Below are 14,168 nucleotides of genomic sequence, written 5' to 3'. Positions count from 1 at the left end.
GCCTGAGTCGGGAATTGAACCCGGGTCTCCGGCGCTGTGAGGCAGCAGTGCTAACCACTGTGCCACCGTGCCGCCCACATTTCTATTCTAATTTCTATTCACCCTGTCCATACCCCTCATAAACTTAAACACCTAAAACCTGTCCCACTTCAGTTTTCCCTGCTCTAAAGAAAACAATCCAGGCCAATTTAGTCTCTCCTTTCAGCTCAATTTCTCCATCTTAGGCAACATCTTGGTAAACCTCCTCTGTACCCCCTCCAATGCTATCACATCCTTCCTGTAGTGAGGTGATCAGAACAGCACACAGTACTCCTGTTGTGGTCTGACCAATACTCTGTAGAACTCCAACATTACCTTCTCTTGCTCTTATACTTTCATCAATCATGGCATAGACTAAGTGTCCCGTATTTCTTCTTAACTATCCTATTTACATGCTCTGCTGACTTTAGGGATCTGTGAATAATTACCCCAAGATTCCTGTGTTCCTCCAAGCTACCCAGTATCCTGCAATTCATTAAATACTCCCTCATCTTGTTTCGTCTTCCAAAGTGCATTACTTCACATTTATCAAAGTTAAATACCATCTGCACTGGTCTGAACATCTGACCATCCCATCTATACCTTCTTGTAAACTATACCTTCCTGTAACCTATACCTTCCTGTAATCTGCTTTGCTATTATCTACTCTGCTAATCTTGGTGTCTTCTGCAAATTTGCTGAATGTTCCTCATATGTTTTCATCTGTATTATTTAAGTATGTTAGAAACAATAAAGGCCCCAGTACTGATCCTTGTGGCACACTGCTGGACATCAGCATCCAATCACTCAAACAGCTTTCTACCACTACCCTTTGTGTCTTATTACTAAGCCAGTTTCTGATCCATCTCACCAAGTTTCCCTCAATTCCACATGCCTTAACCATCTCAATCAATCAGTTTCCCATGTGGGACCTTGTCAAAAGCTTTGCTAAAATCCATATAAACTCCATAAACTGGACTTCCCTAATCTAGGTACTTGATCACATTTCCAAAAAAAAATTCTAACAAAGTTGTTCGGCATGACTTCCCTCTGCCAAAGCCATGCTGATTATCCCTAATTAACCCATCCCTTTCCAAATGGATACTACGTCGCTTCTTCAGAATTTTCTCCAATATTTTCCCGACCACTGATATGAGACTCACTGGTATACAATTTCCTAGTTCATCGCTACCACCCTTCCTGTGGGTCAGAAGTCACACGACAACAGGTTATATTCCAACAGGTTTATTTGAAATCACAAGCTTTTGGAGCGCTGCTCCTTCATCAGCATTTATTTGTTAAATACAGTATTATTGTAAATTCTTGAATGTGACCATTTGCTACTGTTAACCATTTTTCATGTGCAAAACTGAAACTTCTTGTGCTGGCTTATCCATGTGAGTTGTTTACTTCTTAGTTATTACATAAACTAGTAAATATAACTTATAACTTGTAGTCTTTTTTTGGAGTACTTGTTGCCAATTGTAATGTTTATAAAAGCTTTTGCTCTCCAATCTCCATGCACTAGTCTCTCAATACATGTTATCAAACCAAAACTCCCCAGAACAGCAGAATACGAAGGATGCTGAAGATCTCATAAGACAGAAGGTGCTGGAAAACTCGGCAGGTTTAGCAGTATCTATGGACAGAGAAAAACACTGTTAAATGTTTCATGGCTCTTCTTTGGAACTTTAGAACTGTTTCAAGGAGAAGTAATTAGGCTCAAATGTTAGATGTTTCTCTCTTACAGATGCTGCCAGACTGTCTGAATTTCTCCAGCATCTTTTGTTTTAACTTCTAGGAGAGGATGGGGAAGAAGGTGTCATTCTGCTTTATGTGTAACAATGGTGGCTTAGTTTATTGTTAGACTGCCTGTGAAATGTGCATTCTATAAACCATAAAGTACACTGATCTTCTCTTCACCATAAGGTTAGAAGTTGGGATGTTCACTCATGATTGCACGATGTTCAGCTCAATTTGTGATTCCTCATATATTGAAGCCATCCACATTCAAATGCAGCAAGAGCTGGACAATATCCAAATGGCAAGTAACATTCATTCCCATCAAGTTCCAGACAATGGCCATCTCTTCAACAAGAGATAATCCAACTCTTGCCTCTTGACATTCAATGGCATCATCGATTCTCCTGCTATCAACATGCTGGTGGTCACCAATGATCATAAACTGAATTGGTCTAGCCATATAAACGCTGTGGCTAAAAGAGCAGGTCAGAGGCTAAGAATCCTGAAATGGGTGATTCACCTCCTGATGCCATCCACCATTATAATGTCAGGAGTGAATGGAGTACCCTCCACTTAGCTAGCTGAGTGCAGCTCTAACAACACTTAGAAAGCTAACACTATCCAGATCAAAGCAGCCCACTTGATTGGCACCATATCCACAACCACTCAAACTCAACAGCAGCAGTGTTCACTATACCAATGTCTGAAGAACACTGTTCCTGAATGTTTTTTATTGTTTCATAGGATGTGGGTAATCTCTAGAAAAGACAGTATTTGTCACCTATCCAAATGGATTTTGGGCAACATTTATTTTTTGAATTACTGTAACCATTTGGTTTTGATCATATTTGGCATCAGTGAAGTAATTTTATTTGCTTGCACTGCTCTTTTTGTGGCAGAACTCTTGAAAAATTCAGACATTAGCTGCCCACCTTAATTTTCCAACTGTATCTGAATTTTCACTGTTGCCTGCCAAGAGAAGTTCCCCGCTGACACCATAGTTCAATAAGATTACCATGTTCAGTATCTATATCAGGCATCATATGTCAGGAAATTTGAGTGAGCTGCAGAACAATGTTTTCTCTGATTAATTCCAAAAAAATACACCTCAACACAATCCCAGAAGAGCACTTGCATTATTTCAATATTCATTATCCTAATTCTCACACCAGTCATGCTCAGAACATCTCAGCGAGTCAGCCAATTTAATGTCAACTAGTAGACGGCTTTATGATCTAAACCTATTCCCAATATAATTGGTTTAAGACTTTCCACATTCATTTTACTCAGAACATTTCCCATAAAAGCACAGGAGACAGTATCCAGAAATCTGAATTGGACTCAAATCCATATTTCAAGAAGATAAACTACAGAGTTTAGTAAGCTAAAGTGTCACTTAATTCATAAAGTATTGCGATCTTCAAATCCCATAAATGATACAATTTTTAATTTCTTTCAAAATAAATGGTCAACATTTTCAAAGCTTTTAAATTTTGTTAAATATTAAGATAATAATATTCTCACCTATCCACTTCTCACCAGTTGCATCTGCTTATCCTCTCATTAACATAGCTGATCTCACTTCAAGTACAGTTAGTAAAGTGGTTACTTTTAACATAAATGCAATGTTCTTAGAAATAATGAAACTATAAGCACAAGCTGGCGTTATTCTCCAAATCACAAATTATTGCATATATTTTGGTACTGTGATTTGTTTTCTGATTTCTGCTTGAAGATTGTTGATTTTTTAAAAAATCCTATTTAAAAATAGGAACATAAAACAGCACATTGCAATACAAATTACAGAGCCAGTGCAGTTTTATTGAGTTTGTGAAAATAGTAATAGCAATGCTCAAAAGTGAGAAACCTGGAACATACACACTTCACATATACAGACTCAGAGACCAAACTATTTTATATAAGTGAGGAACTCATAAGAAAAAGTATCGAGCAAACAAAATTATTCATATGCCTGCTGAAATCTCTGAGTTTGTAATGCTGTACATGTGAAGACCACTAATACCATTGATGAAGAAAAGAAATGATGCGATGAACGCACACCAATAAGCTAAACTGATGCCTGTGAATGTAATAAAAGTCCACAACTGAATGGCAAAGACCAGCACGCCAACAGATGTCATGAAGAAAGCCAGGAGAATCAGCCCTGAACCATATGCCCACTTGCGCCTGGAATAAGTATCTTGACAAATCTGAGAGGTGATCAGCATGTCCAAGCCAAAAATTGCCAGCACCACAGCACATGTGATGTTGATTCTTGTGAAAACAAGACCTGTATATAACCCATTAACCTCAGCAACACTTAAATCTGTTGTACATTGAGGCTCGCTGTCATACTCTACAGTGCAGAAATGCCAGAGTCCAAATAGCTTCCTGCCTGCAAACAGCCAAAAACCTGAGCACACAGAGATGGATGACAGAACAACTGCAATGGTTGTGCAGAGAATGATCAGAATCTTTAAGACTGTGTTCAGTGCTGATTTTCCAGCCTTCCAGCCTTGGAGCTCTTCTTGTACCTAGAATGAAATGTACACATTATTAGGTGAGAGACATTACTTCAGAATTAATGTTCAATGAATTTTATATTTTTGAACTTAGATAATAGGCTTTATTCTATCAAGCCTCACAGAGGTAGTGCATCCCTAAACATTTTAATTGTTACAAAATCACAAAATCCGATTTCTGCAAGTGTTCCCTAAAGGATTGTAAAATAGGCCTTTATGGCTACAAGCCAAATTAAGTGGTTCAGATAGCATCATGATAGCAGACCACCAGATGACAGTACAAATTTTAAACATTTGAATTTTAAAAGCTTGAATGGGTTGGGACTGTCCATTTCGTTGTGAGCATTTTACTGTATGCAATTTCTCTTTCTCATTTTAAACTAAAATAGTGTTCCAGAAAATGATTTGATATTATAGTGCTAAGAAATGGAATTCTTTCCATTTCAGACAACCAGAGAAAGATGTTTGCTCCTGGGAAAATAAGCTAATCAGCAGCCTATCCAGGAGTAGTAGCTGAGAATCTAATTTTCATGATGGAAAGCAGTTCCATTCTCTAAGATGGTTTCTCATTTAAACCTGCCAGGAATGATAAGGAGACAGACAGCTGGAAGTGATATTTTGATCAACAAGAGAGGATCTAATGCAATAGTTTCCAGCATAATTCTCACAGACAGGGAGGGACAGAGGCAAAGTCAAATGAGAATATCTAGCTTCTGCTGGGTGAGAGGGTTACAATTCCCCCTACTCAGTTGTTAATTTTGTTTAACTCTATCAAACTGGCAGTCGTTACCTAGGGACTCACTTGTGCTCCTATAAATAGGAAAAGACTGAAATTGTGATTGGCTAAGGTAGGGCATATACATCCCCTTAGGCCATCCGCCATTAATTTGTTCATGCCTCGACTGTATTTCAAACTTCCATTTCCTCCCGATCTCATGATACCAGAGCCTAACAAAAATCGTTGGGCAACATGAATTCCAGATTCCTGTCATCTTTTGGGTGAATAAATGCTCCTTGCTCTTAGTCCTTAATGGCTTCGGTTAAATTATGTCTCACACCAGTACTAGATTTAGGGCCTCACATTATGAGAAACATGGAAATATGCAAAACAAAAGACATTTCAAGTTTTACATAACTAAGTGGAAGGTAAAGCAGATAGGAAAACAAGATGGTCTAAAACACATTTCCATTCTGATAAGGCAAAACTATATTTATGTGTGGCAATTATTATATGACAACACAATTATTAAACAGTGGCAATTATTCAACAACAATTGTTATATAAAACAGTTTCACCTAGACATTAAACATGCTTAGAAAGCTTGAAATACTCCCAGCCACTATTCAAGGAATGTAGTTCTCAGATTCCCAGATCCATGTCTCAAATTGTCAGAGTGCAATGCAACAAAGCTAACAAAATACATTCCCACATAGCCACTCCTTTGCCTTAACCTCTGGCAATCACATGATCCATTTAGCTGCTTTAATCAGAAAAGTGCTCATATGACTTTTTTTTAAGACAACAGAGCTTTTTTAAAAATTTTGTAAAGTATTTTCCTTTAAAATATATTTTCTTAAAACCAATAAAGCAGAAAAATACTCCTTTCTCTTCATAACACAAGTATATTATTAAATGTACACATTGCAATTATTACTTCTATTTTAAATAAAAACAAAGGAATCTTCAAAAAATTGTCTAGGGTTTAATTCTCTCATTATAGAGAGGTCTGTTAAAAAATGAAGAGAACATTTGAAAGTGGCAGTCAGAAGAGGATTAAAAGAGACAGCAACTTGAAGGGCAGCTAAAGCAATTACCAAACAATGACAGTTATTTCATTATAATAAAAGGTGGAACTGTGTAATCAAGAGTTAGCCAGGCTCATATCATCCACCGCTTCTACTTGGATAGAGGTTACAGATATGAATGTGACTGCTGCACCTGACAAGGTTACCGAGCCTGAATCACCAGGTAAATAAAATAGATACACAATGTCCAAACACCTTGATTTCCAGCATATCTTGAATAAGCATGTTATTTCATTTTAGATACAGGGAGTTCAACACTGGAATTGCCCATTTCACGAATCAATGTGGTCATTCAAAGACCAACTTAGATATTGTTCAAAAGGATTGTTTTATTGATCAAGAGTTAATGATGAAAAAATACAATCATGAGTGGCAAGTGTACTGTCCAACAACAGAATCTTTTAGGTTTATTGTTTTTATCTGGAAACACTTCTCAACATTACCGTCTGCAGTCAGAAGTGGGTTTAATGATGGATGAAAGCCTGTTGGAATCTAAGTCCTGAGAACATAGAGGAATATGAAAAAGCATTGCTTACATATTTAATCAGGCAGTATGGGTTAACCTTGGATTCATATCTGAAGAAATGCTTGAAAAGGAGCTAATGTACTGGGGGCATGGAGTTGAAAACATTGTTGCATTTGTGTGTAATTGAATAAAATGTGCACCAGCTTTTAGGGGTGTTAATGAAAAGTTTGGCTTGCCACATAATGGACATTGTTAGAATGCATTGCTAAGTTTAACCCATTTCTTGCCAACCACATGTAAGGGACAGCACAGTGTCTCAGCAGTTAGCACTGCTGCCTCATAGTGCCTGGGACCCAGCCTTGGGAGACTGTGTGTAGTTTGCACAATCACCATATCCACATGGATTTCTCCCACAGTCCAAAGGTTAGGTGGACTGGCCATGGTAAGTTGTACGTAACACGCATGTTAAGTGGATGAACCATGCTAAATACAGGGTTACAGGGTCTGTGTGGGATGCTTTTCTGAGCATTGGTGCACAGTCAATGGGCTGAATGGTCTCTTTCCACACTGTAAGAATTCTATGAAATGCAATGTGGCAGGAGCAGTGGATTTATGAAGCCTTCTTGTTGTTAGAAATGTGTTCATCCAGTTTATTGCTGAAAAAGAAGATCTATTTTTGGACGTCTCGTAAGACAGGAGGTCCCACCTACCTCCTGTAAAAACACCATCCCTTATTCCCAATTCTTCCACCTCCACCACATCTATTTCCAGAATAACCAATTCAACCTCAGAAAGTCCCAGATGGCTCCTTCTTCCATGATCACAACTTCCCTTCCCACGTGGTTAACAATGCCCTCAAGCGCATCTCCACTTCATTCACCACCGCCCTTGAACCCCACCCCTCCCAACGCAACAAGGACAGAGCCCCCTGGTCCTCATCTTCCACTTTATCAACCTCTGCATACATTGCATCATCCTCTGCCATTTCCGCCAACTCCAAACGGACTCCACCACCAAAAAACATATTTCCCTCCCTACCCCCAACAGCATTCTGGAGAGACCATACCCTCCACGAGTCCCTCGTCAGGTCCATGCCCCTCTCACCAGTCCACACCCCACTCCTGGCACCATTCCCTACCATCCCAGGAAGTGCAAAACCTGCGCCCACATCACACCCCCTCACCTCTGGAGTGTACTCAAATAATTTTTTAGTCCTAATTCCCCTGTACAAAACATCTCTCGAACAACACGTGCAAAGCACCTACAAAGGTTACTTCAAGCATTGCTGAAAATTGTGGTTTAGTTGCTGAAGCTCTTACTCACTTTCATACTGATGACAGTGAAACACGTGACAGAAGGAAAAAAGCTGGCATTCTGCAAGAAAAAATGGGGGAATTAAGAGTTTGTGTTCATGTTAGAATTATTTGTTAATTCTATTCCACATATGGAAAGCTTTACATTATCTTACTTCTTGAAAGAAGTCAGAGAAAGTTATGATGGAATTGAACTCAAAAAACTGTACTGTTTCTCATTTCATTAAGATAATCTGGAAGGGTTATTTTACTATCAACTAGCAATTTTTCAGTTACTGTGTTGGTGGGAATAGGATGTTAGTGATGCCTTTTAAAGGAATTGGCATTGTGAATGGATTTACTTTTAGGACAAGAATGATGGAAGGCAAATATGCTTGAGGAAGGTTTCCCGACCCAGGATGTCATCAAGAAGGCATTGCTGACTTTTGCTCCTAATGACATAGAAGTGACTTGGCAAGCAGCACAATGACATGAGCTGAGATGACAGAACAGAAGAATGCTATCTGCACTGTGCCCAGGACCCAGAATGATACACACAGAAATATCAGTACTCAGGCATTGACTCATGAAATTGACCTTGGTACCACGGGACTGACAGGTACTATTCAACCACAACAGAACATAATGCCATATCCTTGAACAGCTTCTGACCCCGTGTCATTGCTGATGCCTGGCAGCTGAGCAAGACATACACAATCATTAAGATAATAGTCTGTAGGTCAGTGTTTGAGGAAGTGCCTTCCCAAGTCCCTTGAGTAGTAAGTTAGCAGCCTTCTATCTCACGTACTGCTACCATCAGTGAAGACGCCATAAGAAAACTGGACCAAACAAACAAGCAGAGTTAACTTGGTCAGGATTGTGGAGAAGAAGAATATAAAATCCATAAGACATAGGAGCAGAATTGGACCATTTGGCTTATCAAGTCTGCTCTGCCATTCAATCATGGCTGATATGTTTCTCAACTCCATTCTTCTCCCTTCACTTTTTTTATATTGCTAGCTAGCTTACCCCCATATTTCAACTCCTTCCCCCTTTTTGCTTTTTAGTTATCCTTTTCTGGTTTTTAAAGTTTTCCCACTAATTGTCACCACACTACAGTATATACTTTTGCTTTCGCTTTAATGCATTCCTTATCGGTCATAATTGCCTCTTCCTCCTCTTAGTAGCTTTCTTCTTCCTTTGGATGAATTCCTGTTGAACATCCTGAATTAACCCCAGAAACTCCTGCCTTTGCAGTTCCACTGTTTTCCCCATTAGGGTCTCCTTCCTGAATTGAATTCATTAAAAAAAAGTCGAATGATGACCATGAAACCATTGTCAATTGTCAAGAAAAAAAAACAACCATTTAGTTCACTAACATCCTTTAGGGAAGGAAATTGTCTTCTTTATTTGGTTTGGACTCCATGTGACTGACCCTTAACTGCCCTTTGGGCCTTTATGGATGAGCAATAAATGTTAGCCTAGTCAGCGACACCCATATCCTGTGAATGAATTTTTTAAAAATTAATCACATAAGAATGAATGTTGTCTTAGCCAGAAAGGTAAAAACTAAAGTTTACTCAGAAACTACGCTGCCGGTTAAAACTAATTCATCCAAGAACCCTATCACGTGACTAAAACTCCTGGCCTTTGGAAAGACAAAGCTTTAACTGTATATTTTTATACCCTTGTTTCAGTTTGGTAAAAATCAGTTTGCTGTTTACATCAAGTCAGTCTGCTAAGCATCTAACTGGTAGCATCTCAGTCATACCGGAGAAAGTGAGGACTGTAGATCCTGGAGATCAGAGTCGAGAGTGTGGTCTGGAAAAGTACAACAGGTCAGGCAGCATCCAAGGAGCAGGGGAATCGACTTTTCGGGCATGAGCCCTTCGTCAGGATTCCTAATGCTGCCTGACCTGCTGTGCTTTTCCAGTACCGCACTCTCAACACCTAAGTCATACTCCACGCTCAACTAAGACTGCATATAGGTGAAAGTGATGGCAAAAGTGATCTGCTGTGCTTTCCAGCACCACTCTAATTCTAAGCCTGCATATAGTCTAAATCTTCAAATTATAATGCTTGAAGGAAAATGACAAACAGTGGAAAACTACATAACAACTTTAAGCCTTTGTCAACTTCAAAAGGAATTCCACACCTTCAGCCAACCGTAGCCACAGGAACTTGAATGCCAATTGAAAAGAGTCTTCACTAGACACTGACCTTCTGGACTCAGTCAAACATCAAGTGAACTATTGTCCATATTGCCAAATTACCTTAAATTTTCTTTATTTCTTTTGTGTTTGAAAGTATGAAGGAAAAAGCATTTCACAGCCTATGTAAAAATAAATAGCATGAGAAATTAAAAATCACCTCTGCTTATGATCAGAAGAGAATAAAATAATTTAAATTAATTCTCCCTGGTGTCCATAATGTGTGGGCAAAGGTGGGATGCTGAACCAGTGAGTGGAGTCAGGGGTCATAGGGTCGGTTAGACAGTCTCAGGCGAGGAAAAGTGGCTGCTGCTGAGGCCAAGTGGATGTTCCATAGAACAGCCAACAAGGGCCCTATCTGTGAGCCAAAGAATGTCTGACTTAATAGACCCACAACTTGAGCCCAGAGGGAGGCTGTCAATCGTCACCAGACAGCTCCTAAATGGATAGACAGTCTACACACTGCTGATAAAATGCAGGTGGTGTGGTATTTTCTTAGGTGACCACTCCTAGTACATTTATTTCCACCACTATAAGATTGTGACACTGAATGAGGGTTCTTTAAGATAGTTTGCTGTCACGAGTCCTCCTTTGTCTTTGTTTCATCTTGGGCCTATCTAATCCTTAGCGGTAGTCTATACACCACTAAGATGAGCATGTACAGAAAAGGCACTCTCCCTGAATAACAAGTTTAATCCACAATAGCAATAGGTACAACCACATTTGGTCAGGCACAATTACTGAAACCTAAAGCAGCTGGTACTGATACATCTGCTCTCTTCAAAAGCTACAGTAGCAATTGTTGCCTCTCCCCAAAATCTTTGACATCTTTAGAATCAATGGAGCCAATGCAAAATGAACAGTAACCCTGTTTGGAACCATAACCTTCTACAATAAATGACAGTGAACAACTAACTGCTTTTAATAGATCTTGCAGGTCAGAACCCCACCCCCGACCAATGCTACCAAAGAGCTGAAATGGCTTATGCAATTTCACCAAATTGTGCCTCACCTCTCGAAAGTTTGTAACATGCTGGCTATTGTCACTTTTTTAGGCAATGTAATGAAACAGAACAGTATCGCGAGGCTATTCATCCAGAAACCCTAGTGATGTCCTGGGGATCCAGGTTCAAATATTGCCAATGGCAGATGGTTGAATGTGAATTGCAAACAATATGTGAATTAGAATTCGAATGATGGTGATAAAACCATTGTCAATTGTTAGCAAAAACTCATCTGGCTCACTAATATCCTTTAGGGAAGGGAACTGCCATCCTTATCTAGTCTGGCCTACACATGACTCCAGACCCACAACAATGTTGTTAGCACTTAACTGCCTTCTTGGGAATAGGTGATAAATGCTGGCCTGGCCAGTGATGCGCACATCCAGTGAATTATATTGTTTTTAAAAAGTCCGCCCACCTTTTAGGCTATTTATCCTTCACTGACGGTTTTAAGCACCTTACCCTGCAGACATTAAGAAATACCATCAATTCCTTTATATGATTGATGTCCTAGAAAACATGCTCCAACAGTTCAGGAATGAAAACTCTCACAGTTACATCGGAATTCATCCATCACAAATATCCTAGGTAAGAAATCAATCTAACCTAGTTGACATGAAGTGTGAATATCAATAACAGTGCGAGCTGGAATCTGAAAACACTTCTTAATTATCTTCAGGTATTGTTTCGATTGGCAACATGCAAGTTTAATATATTTGCATCAGGAACATGGTAGATGATGTGAAACGGAAGCAAAGTGGTGAAAAGATAATAATGACGTTATGTGTGAGCTGCATGCAACTGTTGATACAGAAATGGTATTTTAACAGGAGTAGTAAATTAAGAATTTTCCTCAGCCATGAATCAGTGGTAACACTGACAACTCTGGGATATGTTATGATTTCGCTTCAGACTTATACAGTGAAAGTGCCTCTCTGCTGTCTGTAAGGACCTTTGAGAACTGGGTCTTTTAAAATCTAATGTATCGCTTCCTGTGCGTATGACCATGACAACAACTAACTACAATAATACAAGTTTGCAATCTCAGACATGGAAACCAAAATAGGCAACTGAAATGTTTCAAATGGTGCAGATTGTATTCATTTTTGAAAGTTATGATTGGATGTTAAATTCTACAAGCTGTGGTGAAGTTAGCTTTATGTTATGCCTCTCCACGGTCAGCATTCTGTGGGGAATATTCTCTCCTTAATACCCTGGTCCATTTCTCCATCATTCCTGACATTTCCTCACTTCCCTATGGCACTTTCTTATGTAATCACAGAAGATATAACACTTGCCCATTCACCTCCTCCCTACTCACTGTCCAAGATCCCAAACATACTTTCCAGGTGAAGCAGTGTTTCACATATACTTATTTCAACTTAATCTATTAATTTGTACTTAACAATGCTGTCTTCTTTGCATTGGCAAGATCAAACACCTTCACCCAGTCCAAAGGAATGATCCTGATCTCTTGGTTTCTTGCCATTTCAATAAGTCTTGTTCTCATGCCAACATTTCTGCCCTGGGCCTGCTCCAACATTTCTGCCCTGGGCCTGCTCCAACATACACCCACCCACACACACACACCATACATACACCCACCCACACACACACACCCACACCATACATACAACCACACACCCACCCACCTATATACACACCTACCCACACACATACACCCACCCAGCCATATACACACACACCATACATACACCCACCCACACACACACACAAGCTTGAGGACCATCATCTCATTTTCTGCTTAGGAACTTCACAGCCTCAAGGTATTAATATTGAATTCCATTACTTCCTTTAAGATTAGATTAGATTACTTACAGTGTGGAAACAGGCCCTTCGGCCCAACAAGTCCACACCGACCCGCCGAAGCGCAACCTACCCATTCCCCTACATTTATCCCTTCACCTAACACTACGGGCAATTTAGCATGGCCAATTCACCTGACCAGCACACCTTTGGACTGTGGGAGGAAGCTGGAGCACCCAGAGGAAACCCACGCAGACACTGGGAGAATGTGCAAACTCCACACAGTCAGTTGCCTGAGTCGGGAATTGAACCCGGGTCTCTGGCGCTGTGAGGCAGCAGTGCTAACCACTGTGCCAACGTGCCACCCACCACACGGTGGCACAGACCACATGATGTCTATTCTCAATTTTTCATTTATTCTTCCTCCATCCCCCTCAGCCATGACATGTTTATATCTTGTTTACTTTGCTCTTTTCAGTTCTGAAGAAAAATCATACCAAATTCAAAAAGTTAACTCTGTTTCTCTCTGTACAGATGTTATCAGGCTAGCTATTTTCTCTGTGATCATGTCAGATTTCCAAGGTCTGTAGAATTTAGCTGTTTATGCATATACAAAGTATATACAATGAAAGGTAAATGCATAATTTCCATGGACATTTATCAAAAGGTGCACATTCTACTATACTGAAAATCTTCAATTATTCTTTTTATTCTTTAAAAGTGTACTTTTGTTGCAACTTATCCTTTTATTTAAATAATAATGAAAGCAGATCAAGAGACAGGTTTTACATTAAACTCAAATTTGCAGAACATATAAATACTAGGTCTGAAAACGTTGGAGCTAAGATCATGTAATTTGCATTCATCCTTGGGATGGAAAAATTACAACATGGTTCAGATTTTGGACCTGATCAAGATTGAGTCATATTTACATTGACCTTTAGATTGTAGATGGAGACATGAGGCCAGATCTTTCATTTGGCATCGCAGCAGATTTCTTCTGCTCCATCCCCACCGACTTTCCCACAACAAGAGGCAGGTCAGAAATAGTTTCTAAACTACTTTGAAAAACAAGATCATCATTTAAAGACATGACATTCAATAATGATGGATGAAGTACCAAAAGGTGTGTATGTAGGGTGATAATGGGTTTCAGCATAGCAGAGAAAAACCTAACTTTGAAAGGGAAATAAATAATAATAAAAAGTGATTTTTAGTTACCACAAAACAGAATATAATGAGAAATGGAATGAGCCTCTGCAAATAGGATTGGATGATGGTGTAAAAACTGATGCTGAACTGGCTACAAAATTGTGGTGAAAACAAGTTTTGCCTGAACC

General features: G+C 39.4%; 1 protein-coding gene across 1 annotated transcript in view; it reads left to right on the top strand.

Moving 5' to 3' along the window:
* Positions 1 to 5,697, top strand: part of LOC132817340 (secretin receptor-like) — a 73,858-nt gene extending 68,161 nt beyond the window's left edge. The window contains exon 14 of the mRNA XM_060827748.1: positions 5,648 to 5,697. Coding sequence (XP_060683731.1) covers positions 5,648 to 5,697 — 50 coding nt within the window. The remainder of the gene's footprint in view (positions 1 to 5,647) is intronic.
* Positions 5,698 to 14,168: the final 8,471 nt, after the last annotated feature.

Source organism: Hemiscyllium ocellatum, chromosome 7 (genome assembly GCF_020745735.1).
Source record: "Hemiscyllium ocellatum isolate sHemOce1 chromosome 7, sHemOce1.pat.X.cur, whole genome shotgun sequence".
Classification (NCBI taxonomy): domain Eukaryota; kingdom Metazoa; phylum Chordata; class Chondrichthyes; order Orectolobiformes; family Hemiscylliidae; genus Hemiscyllium; species Hemiscyllium ocellatum.
This window is presented reverse-complemented; position numbering and strand designations above follow the sequence as displayed.